The sequence below is a fragment of the Trachinotus anak genome, unplaced genomic scaffold (genome assembly GCF_046630095.1).
Source record: "Trachinotus anak isolate AG129_WGS33_773 ecotype Australia unplaced genomic scaffold, CSIRO_AGI_Tana_v1 ptg000005l, whole genome shotgun sequence".
NCBI classification, from domain to species: Eukaryota; Metazoa; Chordata; class Actinopteri; order Carangiformes; family Carangidae; genus Trachinotus; species Trachinotus anak.
This window is the reverse complement of record NW_027273856.1, coordinates 13,791,001-13,810,173: the sequence shown is the minus strand read 5'-3', so window position 1 is coordinate 13,810,173 and position 19,173 is coordinate 13,791,001. Positions and strand designations below refer to the sequence as shown.

The 19,173-nt window shown below is 41.6% G+C and overlaps 1 protein-coding gene across 1 annotated transcript; it reads left to right on the top strand.

Moving 5' to 3' along the window:
• Nucleotides 1-754: 754 nt before the first annotated feature.
• LOC139621691 (histone deacetylase 2) lies at nucleotides 755-18,576 on the top strand. Its single transcript, XM_071478454.1, has 14 exons — nucleotides 755-929; nucleotides 3,445-3,557; nucleotides 3,689-3,806; nucleotides 6,234-6,308; nucleotides 7,924-8,062; nucleotides 8,261-8,402; nucleotides 8,656-8,748; nucleotides 9,792-9,900; nucleotides 10,040-10,180; nucleotides 12,173-12,281; nucleotides 13,361-13,491; nucleotides 16,904-17,059; nucleotides 17,147-17,204; nucleotides 18,189-18,576. Exons 1-14 carry the CDS (start codon nucleotides 878-880, stop codon nucleotides 18,217-18,219), a joined length of 1,467 nt encoding a protein of 488 aa, XP_071334555.1. The 5' UTR covers nucleotides 755-877; the 3' UTR covers nucleotides 18,220-18,576.
• Nucleotides 18,577-19,173: the final 597 nt, after the last annotated feature.

The window sequence follows — 19,173 nt, the reverse complement described above, 5'->3', positions numbered from 1 at the left end:
ACTTCATGCACACAGCAAACTGAGACAGGGTTGAATTTCAGTGTCAAAGTGCCACTTGGTTTCTGAGTCAAATATACTGTCATCTGTCATTTGCAGTCTGCAGTGTGCACTGGATCTGATGGGTACTTGAGGCAGCAGGATAGTTCTCTGGGCGCCCAGATCTTATTTTTACCCTTATGCCCCCATAACAGGTAAATCTGGTCCTGACCATTAGTAAACCCTTTCTGCTTATCTTGGGTGCTGACCCTGACCCCCGCAGAATTTCTCTACAAGGATTAAGGAAACAGGGGGTCAAAGTGTACCTTGTGCATGAGATAAGACATATAACCATTAGATGCCTGGCTGCAAGCAGACACTGTAACCCAATGTTAAATTCACACACAGTATTTGCCAGATAGTGTTTTTCTATACTTCACTTGTTGTGGACTAAGGGCTGAGCAGAATGTCACAAAGATAACACTGACATCTAGTGTCAAAGCAGTAAATAAAGTGCTGTACTCCTTTCTGTTGGAGCTAAGTGTGAAGTACTAGGCCAAAAAATGTGTTTTGCATAAAGTATGGCAGAGGTTGTTTCTGATAATAGGTACTCTATATAGCCTACCTGTAAGCCCTTGAGTTTTTTTACATTTACATTTCCTCATGTACTGTAAAGACTAATTTACCCATGATATTTACAACAGTATTCATTTTCTCCATCTTTTCTGCTGCCAGGGGCCAGGGGCCACTTTACAACGTAACAGCCCGCCCCGCCCCGAAGTAGTTGCGCCTCCCATTCAACGCCGCTCCGCTTCGCTGCCGTGTATTCATCCGTCCATTCAGTTTTCCATCCGCTGAAGCCAATTCAAACCAACTTTTTTGTTTTAAAACTGCTCCAAACATGGCTTACACGACCGGTGGGACGAAGAAGAAGGTCTGCTACTACTATGACGGTACGGGACATCCGAAGAGTCTCAGTGGGAAGCCCAAATTGAGACTAGCAAAGCTCGCGTTAGCCGCTTAGCTAGCCAGTTCAGCTGGTGCTGCTGGTGAATGAACGGTGTTTAACACAAGTTAGCTAACGAGCTAGCGTTAACTAGTGTTACTCTGCGTGTTAACTGGTTTAAAAACCATAGCGTAGCGAATCAAATATGTACTTTACACTTAACGTAAACCGAGTGAGAGTCTAGAAATGAACGGAAGTTAATGCTAAATTAATGTTTTAAGATGCAATTAGCCAAACGTGAACGTACCTAACGGGGGGGTCGCAGCACTCATTATCATCATTGTCTGAGCCGTGAAACTGCGACCGCAGACCAGGCTTTGTGCACCGTGTTATTTATAAGTACCCGGATGGATGAGTGGAAGTGATGAGAAACCGTGGACCCAGTGTGTCAAAGTTACATCTTTGAAGCCGCAAAGCGAAATGTGCAACTATTCCACGCACAGTGTGCTCAGGCCTAATTGGTGCGTAGAAGTGTTTATGCCTCTTTGAGCCAAGTTAGCAGAATTTCAAGTTGAGGAAACGGACAGTGTCCCCATTGATCTTGCCTAGAGGAATCACTTATTTTTAAACTCAGCAGTTCAGGTCAATGAGGACACGGTCAGTCACAATAAGTAAAATGCTGATCTGGCTTTCTTATTCATTTACACTGCAGCAGTGCCGTAAGGTGTCACTTGGTGGCATCACAATGGCCTGACTCATGTTTGAAGCTTTTGTTAATTTGCACTAATACTGACCAAGACTGTCAGTGTGATGATAAGCCTGGAAATACTCACATTACTCGGATGAAAGCTGGTTTGAATTCAGTTCAGTTTTATTTGTACAGTGCCAAATCACAACATCCCTTATCTGAAAGCACATTAGAGGATAATATTAAAGAGAGAAACCCAACACTTCCCACAATGAGCAGCACTTAGAGACAGTGGGGAGAGGAGAGACCAGGAACTACTGTATATACTGTTGATTGTTATCGTGAAAATGATAATAGAAATACCCATAGGTGTAAGGGTCTTATCAATAATAACAGCAGCAATGATAGCAGAACTGGTTATTATTAGTAGTAGTAGTAAAAATAAAAATAATGGCAGATCTGGATCTTGCAGCTCCAGAGTCAGAGCCACTTGCAGAATGAGGACAGAGAGAGGAGCACAAACTATGGGAGAGAGATTATTTCAATTATATGGTTGGTCACATGTAATCCTACATTAATTTTACATGCACTGCAACACAATCATATTACAATGTTCTACAGCATAGAGGTCCAGTTTCTGTCTAAATCTTTTTAATTTCTAAATCATTTAATAAGCCAAACAGTCAAAAGTTATCATATTGTTGCTGGTTATTTTCATTAAATTTAGGAATATTTCTCCCTAGATATAGCAACTCAGTATAACCCAACAACAAGGCTGGCAATATTCTACATTTTACATAAAGAAATTCCATGTAGCCAAAGTTGGAAATACTAACTAGAGCACTAAATGTGTATTATTTAACCACTGAAAATGGTCCCAGGATTACACCTGCTGAAGTAATGTTCGCTAAAAACTACAGTTCCCATCTGTTTTTATTAAAATCACTGAGCCTTTTGTAAAAAGGAAACTATATATTTGTGAAACATTTAAGGATTTATGTCTTCAGTAGGAACCAATGAGTTTAGGGCTGAGTGCCACAGGTGGAATAGGGAAGTCAGACATTATTAAGAGACGGACTAACGTGTTAGTTTTGGTCTTTTCATGGAATTTGTTGACAGTTTCAAAAAAAAAAAAAAATAAAAATATGAAGATCACTTAAGATAACACAAGATCACTTTATGAGTGCATGTGGAAATGTGAAGATGTTAAAATTATTTAGACATTTGTTTATGTGAAACATGGTTGGTTTGGATATACGGTGTGGAGTTATTGTTGGGTAAGACACCACTGCCTTAATAAAATTCAATTTTAGTAGAAAAGAAAGAAAACCAAATGAGGGAAACTGACATGAGAAAAGGGCAATTTTCAAATGTTTTAAAGCTGCAGTATTCGCTAACTTTGTCTTCATCTTGATCCTGGACAGTTGGTGTACACTGGATTCATTAGTACTTAATTGCTGATCCTTACCCCTTGAACTGGTCTGGATCAGAAGAAAACCAAAGCAATGGCATGGACGAGGCTAAAAATGCTCCAGTCAGCCGCAGAGTTGGCGATAAGTAATCTGATCTACTGTTAATAGAAAAAATATTGGACAAAACAATGTCAGTCATGGCCCAATTTAAGGTCAAGATCCATAGCAATGGGACTCATTATCATCAGGATATATATTAACATAATATCAGTAGTGTTATATGAAGTAGATTATTGAATTATATGAATTTTGTGATATTTAATTTATGTCAGTATCAGTCATGAATCCCTACATGTCACATACACATACTCCTGCTTATGAACGAGGGCTTTAACCTATGTTTCCTATGTTTTTGTTTGCAGGTGACATAGGAAATTATTACTATGGACAGGGGCACCCAATGAAACCACATCGCATCCGGATGACTCACAACCTGCTTCTGAACTATGGACTGTACAGGAAAATGGAAATCTATGTATGTTTCTAATCATTCATTTATTGTATGCTGTGCTGTTGTGACAGAATGTGAGATGTAGATGAAATATGAAATATGTCTTCTTCTCTTCTGGCCTAGTTTTCATCCAGCTACTGTATTTTGTGTTTCAGAGACCACATAAAGCCACAGCAGAGGAGATGACAAAATATCACAGTGATGACTACATCAAGTTTCTCCAATCCATACGACCAGACAACATGTCTGAGTTCAGCAAGCAGATGCAGCGCTGTAAGTAGTTTTTTTTTTAACTATTCATTCATTTGTTGTTGTAGTTAATTATATATTGTCAGAAAGAAATCACAATTTCACATTGTTCAAGGAGACTTCTTCAAATGCCTTTCTGTGTTTGAGAAACTTCAAAGATGCTCTTATGGCGGGTTTCACTCGGCTCTGACAAAGGTGATGGTCTGCTTGGTGGGTTGGGATAGCTTCACCCACTTAAGTCCTGCACTGATGTCTTCACTGATGGTTTTCAGGACCTGATAATGCCTCTTTGTTATTGTCCCTCTCCAAGTGCCTTTGTGCAGCTAGGATGTGCTCCAGGGTGCCTAGCTTGGAGCACAGTGGGCACCACCTGGATGAGAAATTAGATGTGTTGTGGCTCGGCTTTCCAAAGCTCAGCCATGGTCACTTTTCCTCTTGACAGTATTCTCCCATCCTATCCAAACTCCCCGTTGCCTTTACTTCCCTCTGATGGTGTTCATCTGGGAGGATGGACAGGATCCCAGCCCGGCTCAGTCTTGTGTAACCATTACCACCAACCTCTTGTGATGCAGCCTTACCTCTGCTCCCCTAACAGCTTCCTCTGCCCTCCACTTCCCACCAGTCCTTATGTGGATCCCTACTTTAGCCACCTTGGGATCACTTGACTCCCTGTAGTGTATTACCTGTCTGCTTCTTGTCACTTTGAATTCCTGATGTGTTGTCCAATGACTATGATGCTGGTCAGGCTCTTTGGCAGACCCAGGCATTTCCTGAGGTGGTTGCTGACCTTCCTCTCTTAGGTCTTGAGTGTTGAGATCAGAACCACGTAGATAAGGATTGGCTGCAGGTTTCGGGGAAGAAAGTCATACTGATACACCCAGGCTTTGAAGTTCCTCAGTAGGCTGGACTTGTCCCATAGACTGTGTAGGAAAATGGACATAGACTCTGGGGGCCTGAAAAGTGAAGCCAATGCTGAAGAGCCTTAAACCTGCATCTAATGACCATCAGGGGGCGACTCCACTGGTTGTAAAAAGAAGTCTGATTTTATTGAAGTCTGTGGGGATGGCCCTACTTCTCACTTGATTTATCACCTCAGTAAATGTTTTCCTAATGAGTTTAAGGTTTCAGTCTCTAGTCTTTCAAGTCTTCATTACAACATAATGTTCATTTTTTAAAATTATGGTCCCATTTAGAGGAAAATAGACCATAAAGCAGGGTTATGCATTAGTGTGAAGCTACTGTGTGATTGACAGACTGTACCACACACGACAACCTGCCTGACAATCAGGATAGAGAACAGAGCAGGTCGACTGGATGGATGTTGTGTCCCTGGCTGGATAGCTGTCAAAATCCTTCCCTATGCTTTTGGCTGGCCTTGCTGTAATAGCTGGGATGCCTTTGCCTACGAAATAGAACCAGAAATTGTCTTTAGCCTTCCCTTTACTCAGCACCATAGGTACTGATTTGGCTGGTTTGAAACACATCTGGGCCCACTCCACCAACTTTACAAAAGAAGGTAGTTGCTGATTAGTGGATTTTGTTCTTGACCCACTCCAGAATTTGGTTGACATCTTTGTTGAACTGTTTACATAGTCAAATCATGTTAGCATTAGGCTGTTAGATCCACCTCATGTTAGACTTGATGTGAGAGGAATTAGTGTGCAACACTTGGAGGGTCCTGGCACTCTGGGGTGTCTCCAGTGGGGTGGCACCTCCTGCACCTCATATGGTGGGACTCCTGTGTGTTGTGCTCATCCTCTTCCCAGCAGACACTTCATTCTTGCTTGGTACATCTTCAAGCTGCAACGGTTCTTGCAGATTTGACCACACGCACACTGCTTGCCCACTATGTTTGTCATGTGCTTGAAGTTAGTTTATGATGATGATGATGATGAGCTTTATTGTCACTGTAACAGTACAAGTACAATTACAGCGAAATTACAACAATCACCTCGTCTACACATAGGGCATACAACATATAATAAGACAGACATAACAGGATGACTGCGCAGCAAAAGGGGGGGGGGGGGGGGGGGGGGGGGGGACATGTGGAGAGGAGAGGAGAAAAAAAAATAACAGAACCCAAACTATACTCTTGGGGGGGTGGGGTACAGTGTGGGATTCGGGAAAAAAAAAACCTCGGCAGCATAAGCATATACATTATTACATACATTATGGTGAGATATCGACGAGCTAACCTTGTATTTTAGCATCAGGAGCCACAGCCATGGCTCTGTCTGTCAGTTTGCTCCTCCAACAGATCCTGTCATCCACCAGATCCACCAAAGAAATGTTACCAAAGAAACACAGAGTGCTACTCTTTAAGGTTAGAGTAGCACTTTATATGAAAACACTTTTTAAAAGACGACCCTTACACCAAGCTGCTGTTCCTGTGTTATTGTTGTGCTCATAAGAGTGGTCCAATGGTTTCTCATCATTTTTGTCTTGCAGTCAATGTTGGAGAGGACTGTCCTGTATTCGATGGGTTGTTTGAGTTCTGCCAACTCTCTGCCGGTGGCTCTGCTGGTAAGTTGGATGGAAATAGATTAGTAACACAGCAAACTCCTAGATTTTATTACCTAATAATGATATAACAGAGATCAAACTCTGCAAAACCATGCAAGATATCTATACAAACCAGCATGTAGTGTGTTAGAGGCAGGATGCCTCCTCAGAGGAGTGAGTTTCACAGGAGCTGACATATGTAGAAATACACACTCACATTCACCTTTGTGGTCAGTGTAGAGTCCCTAGTTCACCTGACCTGCACGTCTGTGGACTGTGGTAGGAAATCATTAGATGTATCAGTGCCTGTTTACATTACATCCTTGACTCAGAGAAGATTTCAAACCTATATTGGACAACGATTTAATTAAGAGGATACAAAAAACACAGTTTTTGTTACACCATATTTTTATTACTGAACAACTATCATTATTTGTTATATCAAACATTTTTTAATAGAATTTGCCACATTGTACAGTGATTCATCTGGTACACCAATGAGTGTAAAATCATAATTTATTTATGGTAAATAAACTGTTGCTAAATCACTGTCACCATTCAGATGAATGTGGAAAAGGACTAAAGTCGCCTTTGCAGCAGAAGTTGTCTACATACAGTGTGTGATGCTGTACTACCTGTCTCTGACAAAGACTCAAAGCTCAGTGCTATCACTAAGAGGATTTCATTCATAATCTGACTCTTTTAGAAATGTTCATGACATTTTCAAACCAAACCCAGAGTAAGCCTTTAAATTTCTAAATCATCAACACTGAGCCTTGTATATCTAAACTGTAATAAAATTGCTGACAGAATTATTATTATATAATAATATAATATATATAATTCTGGCATTAAACATTAAAGCGGTTAAAATATGGGTTTCTAGGGTTCAGGTTTTGTTTAAAACTAAATATTCATGACTGAAACAACAAATCAAAGTTCAAGTTTAACCTAAAAAATTGTTTAACATACTAACATCTGTTTCATTAAGACTGTGTGGGTGTGTTATTCAGTTTGACAGTGGCCTGGAAACATCTGTAAACACCCTCGAAACTGATTCAGATGTTCAAAATCCTGATTGGTGCCGGGGCGTAGAAAGTCCTGTCAACATCAGACCTCCGTCTTTGAGAAGTGCACAGACAGAAACCTAAAAACCATACTGAAACTGGAACTGTTGTCATTTTGGCATAAAACTATTCTTGCATGACCCCAGCTCTTGTAGTAAGAAGCTGATTGAGAAAACAGGTTTTCAGGGTGTTTAATTAAGGAAATATTGGTTGACCAGCTTCCTGCCACTATTTCCTTTATAGTAGTTTTTGTCTTCTCTGAATGAGAGATCATCACATCAGCTTTGTCAGCTGCAGTCTTCAGAAGACTTGAGATTCTTTATAACCTGTGGTTGGATCCTACAGTGTACTGCGGCTTCACACTAACATGAACAAGTTCCGCACAGAACCACGTTTGTGCTCTTGTTGCTACAACAGCCTTAATCATCAATTTAACATATTTAAATCTGTTGGGAATTGAGAAAAGTACATAGTCTGTAACATCATAGGTCATATCGGCAATGTATCTGTCACATATTTATTGAAAGCTGTAAAGGTCAATTAAACCAGATGTTTTATTTTGTGCCCAGCTGGTTCAGTGAAACTGAACCGACAGCAGACTGACATTGCGGTGAACTGGGCCGGAGGACTGCACCACGCTAAGAAGTCTGAAGCCTCTGGGTTCTGCTACGTTAATGACATCGTGCTGGCCATCTTGGAACTGCTCAAGTGAGTTTCACCAACAGCTTTACACAACTCAACAGCGTGAGGAGGCATTTACGTTTCACATGACGTCCATTGATGCAAACAAAAAGCACATTCAAAATGTTGTCTCAAAGACCTTTTTCTTCTTCTTTTGAAAATACTTAACCAAACTATGTGTTGTTTGTACTTACCTCTGCTGTCTGTGTTGTCCCTCTCTCCCAGGTACCACCAGAGGGTGCTGTACATTGACATAGACATCCACCATGGAGACGGGGTGGAGGAGGCCTTCTACACCACAGACAGGGTCATGACTGTGTCCTTCCATAAATACGGGGAGTACTTCCCTGGAACCGGAGACCTCAGGGTCAGCCTCTGCCTTCATCCTCACTTAGTTACAGTCATAATTTTTATATGACAACAGCAAACACTGGATTGTTAGTCTGTTGTTTGTTGCCATTGAAGTGATATGTGACAAAGCGATATGGATTTCTGTGAGTTTTCACTCATGAAAAGGCACAGTCGTCTTGTTGCAGCTGACATTTTCACTTAAAAACTGTGATGAATATTCTGATAATTTTGTGATGCATCTTCTTTTCTTTGCTCCTCTCTGTGTTTAGGATATTGGAGCTGGAAAAGGCAAATACTACGCTGTCAACTTCCCTCTGCGGGATGGTATTGATGATGAGTCCTATGAGCAAATCTTCAAGCCTGTGAGTTTGACATTTAAATCATGAAAATGATAAAACTTGTTTTCTCAGAAGCTCACTGGAAGCTGATACCAGGAAAACGTTTTTATACCCGAATGACCTTGAATAAGACTTTTATTGCACGTTATTCGAGTGTTTATACCTGACCTTACGAGACTCAAAGCTGCACTAAACAATATTTTAATCTAACATTGGATCAGGTCTGTGTGTGTAATGTGAAGGGGACAGTTTGAATGTTAAACCCACACTGTACATTATACAGAGCCACAAACAGCAGACAGTGAGAGATGAACAGGTGAACATAGTGGTTGGTGGACAACAAACCAGTGCTAAAAGGAGAGTGACTGTTGGACTAAGATTGATCAGGTGGCCAGAAACATGACTCCAGGTGAATGCTAATCTTGTTCCATGTCCACTGGATGTGTAGCAACTGTTTGGTGAAGTGTTGCAAGGACACCTTAATAAAATGTCAGATTTTCTGCTGCCTCATAAAAATCCATAAATTCAGCTTCAAGTTTCTCTGATCAGATGATCAGATCAGGAAGTGCTCATCAGGTTACCATGGAAATTTAAAAGTCAGTTAAAAAATGTTATTACTTTGATGATTTATAATGTTGCTGGGTGTAAGAGATGTGTTATGCTAGAAGTGGTTTATACAACGTGATGTACAACCGTGTGAAATCCCAAGGTACTTTATCGACTTTGCACCCCCCCCCCCCCCCAAAAAAATCTGAAGTCAGGAGAGTCGGGGGCGGGGGGGTTCAAAGTTGTTTTCAAAGTGATCCGACCATCCAACAAGCAGTTCTGAGCACACACTGAAACAGAGATACTCTGTAAGAATCCAAAAACATTTGGACATTTATTTAAATTGTGTTTACACGCAGCACAGACAGCAACACAGACTCCATTATGAATACACCACAACATGGAAGTTGTTCAAGTTGTTTTTTGTCATTGCTGATACAAAACGAAACAAAACCCGTCTTTTTACATTTAAAAGCTCCATTTAAGTTGAAGGGTGATGCACACTGATCTTTGTCCTGCAGGTGATGGCCAAGGTGATGGAGATGTACCAGCCCAGCGCTGTGGTCCTTCAGTGTGGTGCAGACTCTCTCTCAGGAGACCGCCTGGGCTGCTTTAACCTCACCATCCGCGGTATGTGGACACACACATTTAACAAATAAATACTAACATTTACATGATAGTCTGATGGTTCTGGACTCTTAAATACATGTGAAAGCATCGCTTATTCTTTTATCTGTTAGTGCTACATTGTGTCTCTTGTGTCCCCCAGGACATGCCAAATGTGTGGAGTACATGAAGTCCTTCAACCTGCCGCTGCTCATGCTAGGTGGAGGAGGATACACCATCCGTAACGTGGCCCGCTGCTGGACCTACGAGACCGCTGTGGCTCTGGACACAGACATCCCTGATGGTTGGTCACTGAAAAATAGCTATTCTGACCATGTTGTGATAGGCCAGAGCAGCATGTCTCAAACTTTTTTGCCTCATGAGCCTTAAGAGGTTACAAATTTCTACCCCCACCTCCTTCCCCAGCTGTAGATGAGTTCTGAGCAGAAAAAACTCTCTTCTCAGTGTGTTTCATGTGATTAGAGGCTGAAAACATCAGGGGGATTCGTCCAGGACTGATGAAGTATAATAACACAGTATAATAACACTACAGCTGTTCCTGTCTGACATCAAACTCGTAGAGAAGAAGAAGAACAGCACAGTAAACAATAACGACATATGGAATGGCAGCAGCAACAGATCTGCAGTGACTTGTGTAAAAAAAACACACACCACAAATGGTGTATGTTTATGGAGATATTATGTATTTGACACAGATCATCAGGGACAAGTTACAGAGCCACAGGAGGAAGCAGCTCAGAGACAGACATCAGGTCTGTGCAGAGTTCAGGCTGAGTGAGTCTCAGTTCACTTTATCTCAACAACCTGTTGTCAACATTTTCACATCCTGAAATGTTTCTGTTACTGTCTGTGAACTTTGACAGCAGACGTGTTGTAGAAACGCTCCACACACATTTACAGTGGCTAACGTTAGCTTGTTGAGGCTAACACAGTGACAGCTCATAACGTGAGCTGGGGGCTCACAATGTTAGCAGCTGCTGTCATCACTGTTCAGACTGTCAGATTATAACACTGACTGTTTCCATGAATATCACACCATTGTTAGTCAGTTCAAATGATTGCTTGCACACTGACTGTAAAGAGGTGTGTGTGTGTGTGTGTGTGTGTGTGTGTGTGTGTGTGTGTGTGTGTGTGTGTGTGTGTGTGTGTGTGTGTGTGTGTGTGTGTGTGTGTGTGTGTGTGTGTGTGTGTGTGTGTGTGTGTGTGTGTGTGTGTGTACAGGCATACATGCATGTGTGTTAGCACACTGTCTGTGCAGCAGCCTCTGTTTTTTCCCGTTTCTATGCCTCTGTGCTGACAACAGCCAGGGCCAGAGACATGTTGTTTTCAGGTGGCACATACATCACCATTCTTGTGGACACAATATCTCAGTAACACCTCAACAGAACTTCTTCAGATTTGGTAAAATGTTCACTTGGACTAAGGATGAAGTAATTAAATTTTGGTGGTCAAAGGTCAAGGTCAGTGTGACCTCACAAAACACTTTTTAGCCATTACTCAAGACTTGACACAGCAATTATGACAAGATGTCACACAAATGGTTCATATTTTATATGGCTCTGGATAAACAGGGATGTAACCTGAAACTAGTCTGAGTGGCGGAGGCAGACAACCACGGGGAGGTAATTCTAGTTTGCTGTGGTATCGAGAGTCGTGGAATTTCAGTGGTATTGGACTACCAAAACTCTGGTATTGTGGCAACCCCCATACACTACAGTTGTGCACTAACATGGACTGAACACAATGACTGGGCTCTGCTGAATGCAGTTTCTAGGAAAGAGAGGCACTGAAGATTGAAAGTAGAACCTTTTCGTGCTTCACCTCCTTCTCTCTTCAGCCTGCTCTGTTGAGTGTTGGGGTGTTAGATGGATCTGGGGGGTCAGTGGGAGAATGTAAGATGACTTCACCTCTGGAAAGGGACAGGCTGCCTGCTACCTTTGCTCACAGAGAGCTGAGTCAGCAGACTGTCTGTTCCACTGAGCATGTGTAACATAAAGAGAGGGGATGTAATCACAAGCTGTCCAATGGGCCAGCAGTCCTCTTAATGGAATTTCAGGACATTAACTGAACTCCCCACTCGCTCTGATTCATCCTGCACTCAGTGAGGATCAGTACAGGTTATAAAGCCTCAATAAATCATATTAACAGGTGTGTTATCGCTCCTTTCTCATTCCAGACGACTGATAATTTGACAATTTGTTTTATCTGCAGCGTATATATCTTCTGCAGCTGTTGGTCTTGGCTCTGTTTTCACTCAGTGATGTTTCTGTTGCAGAACTGCCCTACAACGACTACTTTGAATACTTTGGGCCTGACTTCAAGCTGCACATCAGCCCCTCCAACATGACCAACCAGAACACACAGGAGTACATGGACAAGATCAAGTAAGTAGACTCATTTGTACTTTGCATAAATATTATTAATGGTGATGATGAATATTATGGTTTTAATCTAAACCTTGAATTAATGTCGACTTTCTGGATTTTTCTGGAGCTTTCAATCACATCTCATCATTTTAATTCAAAACACTCAGCACCGTCAGTGGGTGTTCATCGTTAACTTACCTTGTCTAGTTTTAGAAAGAGCTCCACTGATCATACCTTTGTTTCTGAGACATTACCATCAGAGCCACTGTGAAAGTCAACAACAACATTTCTGTAAAGTAAAAGTGAAACGTCCTGTTTATGTCAGAGCTTCACTCTTCACTCTTTTCAGCTTGTTCACAGTATCGTAAAGACGTTTTCCTTCAGTCAGTAGTTAGTATTTACCAACAGATTCAGACACACAGGGATTCATATGTCATAGAACCTAAGGAACCAATCCTGTCAACTTGTGGGGGTGGGGGGTGGGGCTGAACACAGCTCAAACCTTGTCAGTACAGAGAGCCAGAGTTAGTAATGGCACGACCAGTCACACTGTGTCAGCCACTGCCAGTTACGAGTTAACAAACAACATAAACAGATAAAAGATGCTAACTGCGCTAACCATTCTGATCTGTCTTCTAGTCTCTGATTCTGGTCTCAACAGGCTCCTCATCTGAGTCTGGGTCTGACTGAGGCTCAAACATGTGGCTGAGTCTCTCTGATGTTTCCTCCTCTAACCATCTCAATACTCTCTGCTCTCTCACCTGTCAACATAGCACAAGCAATTGTCAATCAGGAAGTAAGCATAGGTGTGCTTCCATCTCCAGTTTTCCATTTTTCCATTTCCTTCTTATGTGGGAAAATGTTAAAGAAAATATTAATCACAGCAGAGGATTTTTACACTGTTTAAAACGTGTCTGGAGAGGAACTTTAAAAAGCTGAATGACTGAAACAGAAAAATAATCTCCTACATCACCATCATCACAGACTGCTGGCACAGCACTTCAGTAATGGCCATGTGAGAGTGGATTTCATGGTTGGTTATATAAACTGCTCCAGAGGGACCTGACTGTGTTGGTTTTGTGTGTCTGACTGTTCAGGCAGCGCCTGTTTGAGAACCTGCGGATGCTTCCTCACGCTCCCGGAGTTCAGATGCAGGCCATCCCAGAGGACGCCGTCCCAGACAACACAGTGGACGAAGACACGGAGGATCCTGACAAACGCTTGTCCAGTAAGAGAGCCCATCATTTACCCACAATCCCTTTAGTTACATGTAGTAAAAATGGCTTCATGTGTACCGCCAAAACTCAGACCTTATTAACCCCCAGTAGAAATAATAGAAAAAAACTGTATAAAAAACCTTTTTCTTGTTTTACACTATCAATATATTTTTTGCAGAATTGAGGTACAAAACCTCATATTCCTGAAACACTCACCCTCTGCTCTGTCCATCCATATACATATTTACAGTGTATTATACACACTACTAATCAGAAGTTTTGGAACTTCTCAATTTTTCCAGATTTCATTAAAATTTCAGCAAACTGTCAGTGTGCACAGCTCCAAATCCTGAGCACTGTATCAGGTGCTCGGTCGTAGCTGACCCTAAAAGTGCCAACACACACAGTTACTCGCACTCACAGCTGTTTAGTATGGGACAATCAATGAACACCTTTCAGCTGGAAATGACTTGTGATGATGTAAATAAGTAAATCATGTAAATTTAATAGCAAACAGGACTTTCTCATGGGTTAAGAAACCGGTGAACATCAGCTTTCCTACAGCAGTGGAAGTAAATGAAGCCTTGAAAGTTAATGTAAACAATTCCCACAGGTTGATGACTCACAAACCGTCTGTCATACAAAGGCAGTGTTGGAACAGACTGTGCTGCAGGAAGTAGGACTGTATATTTCTGTAAGAATGATAAGGAAAAAACACAGGAAGACATACTGGTTGGTCAGGGCTTCATCCTACAGGAAGATCATGAGCCACAGCATTAAAACAGAACCAGACAGAGGCTTCACATGATGAAGACCAGCACAGTCTCCAGACTTCAACCCCACAGAGCTGGTTTCATATGAACTGGACTGAAGGTGAAAGCAAAGCAAACTGCAGGTACAACACGTCTGTGGGATCTCCTACAACTCACAAGTGTGTTCAGCTGCTGGCTGAGTAAAGAATTTAGATTCACCCTCTGAACTTCAAATAGTTTCTGGGTGTTTTTACCATCTGTCATATTTTTACTCACTGTGGGCTCATTTTTCTCTGCAATATAAGGTCCTGCACCTCAATGGAAACACAACAACTATGGCTAGAGGTAGAGAGCTCAAAATATCTTATGTGCAGCATTAAACACACACACACAGAGATTTTTTTAGCAATGTTATACAAAACTGACATCCTTCACTATAGTCTGTGTCTAGCCTGAATCTGAACATGATAGATAGATTCATGATAGTGAAAAAATATAAATATCTTTTTTATCCATTTTAGCAGCTGCATGTGAAGACTGTGGAGTTTTAGAGGCATTTTCTGTCAAAAATAAATCAGAAATTTAAAATGAGGAGCATCCAACATTCAAGTGTCCTGCAAACTCTGTGTAAACAGACAGAGCTGCAGTAGCAGCGACGCAGCAGACACACAGCCAGTGTGACTCCAGCATTAGGAATAAGGGGAAAAAATTAACAGCGCCACATGATGTACATACTGAACTATTTACATTTTTACAACACTACAAACCAGGTGTTTTCAACTATTTTCAAAGTGTTGAAACCAACTTTATACACTACTACTACCTACACTAAAACACAGCCACTTCAGCATGCACCAGAATCATGTCAGTCTGCAAAACAGTCAGTGTCCAACATTAGACACAGTGCCACACCACACTGTCTGCACTTCACTGCAGTCTTATTTTGCAGTGCACACACACCAGCCTCCTCCTGCGGCATTTTTTGCCTCCTCAGTGTCTGGTTTTATAGGCACAGGGGTGCAGGTCTGTGTGGGTGGGGTAGGTCTGGCTGGGCTGGGTGGTGAGGCAGGGGATACGAATAACAAATAGCCACGAAGTTCAGCAACTAGGGTCTCCATGAATTTCAGGTGAATCATGGGTTGTTTGTTTTATCTAACACAGTTCCTTGTGAAGGATGTAGGAGTTTGTGGCTGCAATGTCAATGAAGTGTTGAGTTAAGTTTGCACCACCTTATTATGTTATGGTGCACTGAAAAGTCTTGAATTGGCTGATGTGATAATTTTACTCCACCCATGTGTGTGTTACACTCTGCCATCGGGGTTGGTATGAGGACATTATGTGTTTGCTACTGTCCATCACTCCCTCTCCTTGTCTTCTCACATTTTCACCAGAGTACAGGTTGTGAGTTGTTGAGCAGACAGGCACCTCTCTGGTGTCCACCCACTTTGTGAAGAGCAGTGGTCCATCTGTGATCCACGTTATTGTTCCTCTGCTGGAATTTTTAGTTAGTGCGTTTATTTTTGAGGTTGGGGTTTCTCTTCTTGTATCTCTGGTGTACCACATGCATGAACGCTCAAAGACAGAAGGTCTTTGAAGAGCTTCAGTCTTGTGTAGAAGTTTTCACAATCTAGGTGATAACCATGTCACAGGTGTCTGTGATCCATAAAGCCCTAACAAAGTTGTATGAGACTCCATGACCTGGTGTGAACTGGGATCTGCCTGTGTAAACTGACAAATGGCTTGTGTAACCGGTGCTGGAACCAGCCAACATGAAGAGTTTTATTCCAGCCTCGGTGGGTTTATTTTTCATGTGGTGACACAGTCCAGTTTTTGCTTTAGTTGCAGCCATTTCATCTGTTGACACATTTTGCTGGGGATGGTAAAGCTTTCTGCAAATAGTCATACACTGGTGACTGTGTTTTCTATGATTTGTTACATCTCCCTCTGAGCCTTGCTTATGTGCAGCTTCCAGGATATTACCTGGAATGTGTTTCTGGACATGACTGTGGCTGGAGACATTACACTGACAAATGAATTCTGTCTCCAGTAGTGCGGCACATATAAAACAGGAGTCCCACACATTTGAAGAAATTAAGTGGAGCGAAATCAGTCCACTTGAATTTTATTTACCCCTGTCAATGTTGTTTTTGGCCTGTTTGTTTGTATTTTCCCAGTTGATTGTGACTAGTAACAGCTCAGAGGGGTCTCTGATATCTCACATCCTTGAGCTCCGGGTGTGAGCAGGGCAAAACATCTGGAGGGGCTCAGACAATGTATCTTTGTTGTTGTTCAGTCTGAGACATTAAAACATGTGAACAGCTGGAAAAATTGAGGTGATGTAAAACCTTTGACTGGTGTGTGTGTGTATACATGTATTTGTTTGAACATACTGGCAAAAAATCCAAATAATTTCAATTAATATGTAAAATACTTTCAAGACAACTCCTCAGACATGATGAAGAGCTCCTACTACTTTACCCAGCAACTGGATGTATTATAACAGAGCTGTCAATCTGATTGGTCGTTAACAGGGATGATCTCACAGTTCAGCAGTAAATGTTCTCATCAGTTGCTGCTGTAACGTTACATCCACGCACAAGAACAACACAACCTTGTCCTCAGAATGTCTCCCTGTCATGTTGTTAATCAGTGTCCTGTTGTGTGGTTGCAGTTCGTGCCACAGATAAGAGGATAGCCTGCGATGAAGAGTTCTCTGACTCTGAGGACGAGGGGGAGGGCGGCAGGAGGAACGTGGCCAATCACAAGAAAGGAGCCAAGAGACCCAGAGTTGACGAAGACAAGAAGGAAGGAGAGGAGAAGAAAACTGGTGGGTAGTTGCTGCTTGGACTCTGAGGAAAACAAGTGGAAATGTTATTTTTCTAGATGTAATTGATTTGCTCTCTGTTCCATCCAGAGATTAAAGAGGAGGAGAAATCAAAGGACGGCAGCGCTGAGAAGACAGACTCAAAAAGGTGAAGAGCCTCTATTGATATCTTTGTTTCTGTGTTTACTCCCATTTGCCCACTTCCTCTGAATGATCCTTCTGATGAAAAACAAGTGCTAAACCTTGTTAATGTCCATATTATGTTTTTTCTATAATAAAGACATGATGAGTGAAATAATCAGTTAACACCATGACTGGGTGTTTCCACCTTGAACTGGAGCAAAGCAGTGACAGTCTCATAAAAACACTAATGACACTGAATAATGTTTTAGCCATTGAAATAGTGAAACTGTGTTGGCCCTGACCAGCTCGGAATGTGGTCTTGAGTGATCACATCTCAAATGCATCCTCAGTGCATCTTGGGTACGTTCACCCCTGAACTTAGAGCTGTTGTGATTAAATCACCTGAGACTGATGGTAGCACCAGGTCTGAACAGGACCTCAGTAACCAGGTTAGTTGTGTGCATGTAAATGAAGTGTCGGTCGGTGTTGGACTGCTTCGTACACTGCTGTTGGAAAGGTGCTGTCTAAATACAGTCTATCATGTTCCAGCTTCATGTTTAGTCTTTGAACAGATTGTCAGTCACTGCTCATTTATTCCTGAGCTTGTTGTGACCAGCAGACAACATTACACGCAGAATGACTTTGTCAGTTCTTGAATACGTTTTTGTGTTGGTTTTGTGTAGAGTCTAGTTGCACAGCTGTTAACTGATTTTGAATAAAGAGGTGTGAACTCCAAACAGACGTGTTGTACTTTGGCCTGGACCAGTGGATGGGACCACAGCTTTAGACGTTCTTACATCTTTAGAATTGCTCATGGACTTAGTGGGATGGCTGCGTTTAGTTGTGCATCTAAAGTGCATGAAAATAGAAAGTATTGGCAAATCTGTTTTGAATTAGCACTTACATTTTTAAATGTTTAATTTGGCCAATTAAAGTCCATAACATCCATATTTTCCCTGTGAACCTCAGAATGACAGTCAAGCTGAGATCGTCTCGTTTGTCTTTACAGTGTGAAGATTGAGCAGACCAGCAGTGCCTGAATCGTTCCCACACAAACACAACCCTGCGGTGCTGTTCACCCTCAAGGATCCTGCTCTTCAGTGAATCATTGTCAGAAGCATTATATTTATTATGACTCTCCATTTTCTACTTGTAAATCTCTTGTGAATTGTAAGCATCTCCCTTTGTGTAGTGTATCAGTGGGTTCCTTGAATCCACCACTTGTCTTTGACTCGTTAAACCCTGAAACCATTTTTTTCCCCAATGTGCTTGATCTTCTGAAGGAAACGCTGACTTGCTTGTTTTTAAAAAACTGTGGGTGATCTGAAGACGAACCTGTTCTGATTTGATGTTTAAATTTTGATATTTTGCATTTGTCAATAAAACTTTTTATACTATTCCCTTGAAATGTGTGTTACTTTATCTGTAATGCTGTTCTGAGCTGTGTGTAATGAAAATGTTCGGCCACATGGGGGCAGTCTGACCCAAGAGATAACATCTGAAGGTACAGTACGGAACATAATGTGTATGCACAGCGTTGGGAAGGTTGCTTTTAAAATGTAATATGTTACAGATTACTAACTGCCCAGTTAAAAATGTAATGTAACTTAACGTATTATTACATCTGATTATTTTCCAGTACCATTTATTGAGTCTGTTGGTGCCCTGTAGATGTTCATATTTACTGCAAACAATGCAGAATTAAATTAGTGTTATTAGATCCCACAACATATCACCAGCACAAAATAAGTCATGTCCAACATGAGTCCTTTCTTCTGGGCAGCTGGGCATACAGGAAACCCAGTGACAAAGATTGACATAATACAATTTATGGATCACAAAGCTCCTCGGTTCTGTCATCCACCATCTCTGGTTTAACCGAAGCAGAGCTGAAGGAACAACAGGCAACTCTGATTACAGTTGAAAAAAGTAGAAGTTGTCTGCTAGTTATGCTTAAACTGGTCGTTAAAGTTTTGGCGAATTGAAAAGTGTCT

Coding starts and splice junctions, on each gene's coding strand:
- LOC139621691 (XM_071478454.1), top strand. CDS start 878: ATGGCTTACACGACCGGTGGGACGAAGAAGAAGGTCTGCTACTACTAT. Junction 8,403..8,655: donor CTGGAACCGGAGACCTCAGG/GTCAGCCTCTGC, acceptor CTCTGTGTTTAG/GATATTGGAGCTGGAAAAGG. Junction 17,060..17,146: donor AGGAGAGGAGAAGAAAACTG/GTGGGTAGTTGC, acceptor TGTTCCATCCAG/AGATTAAAGAGGAGGAGAAA.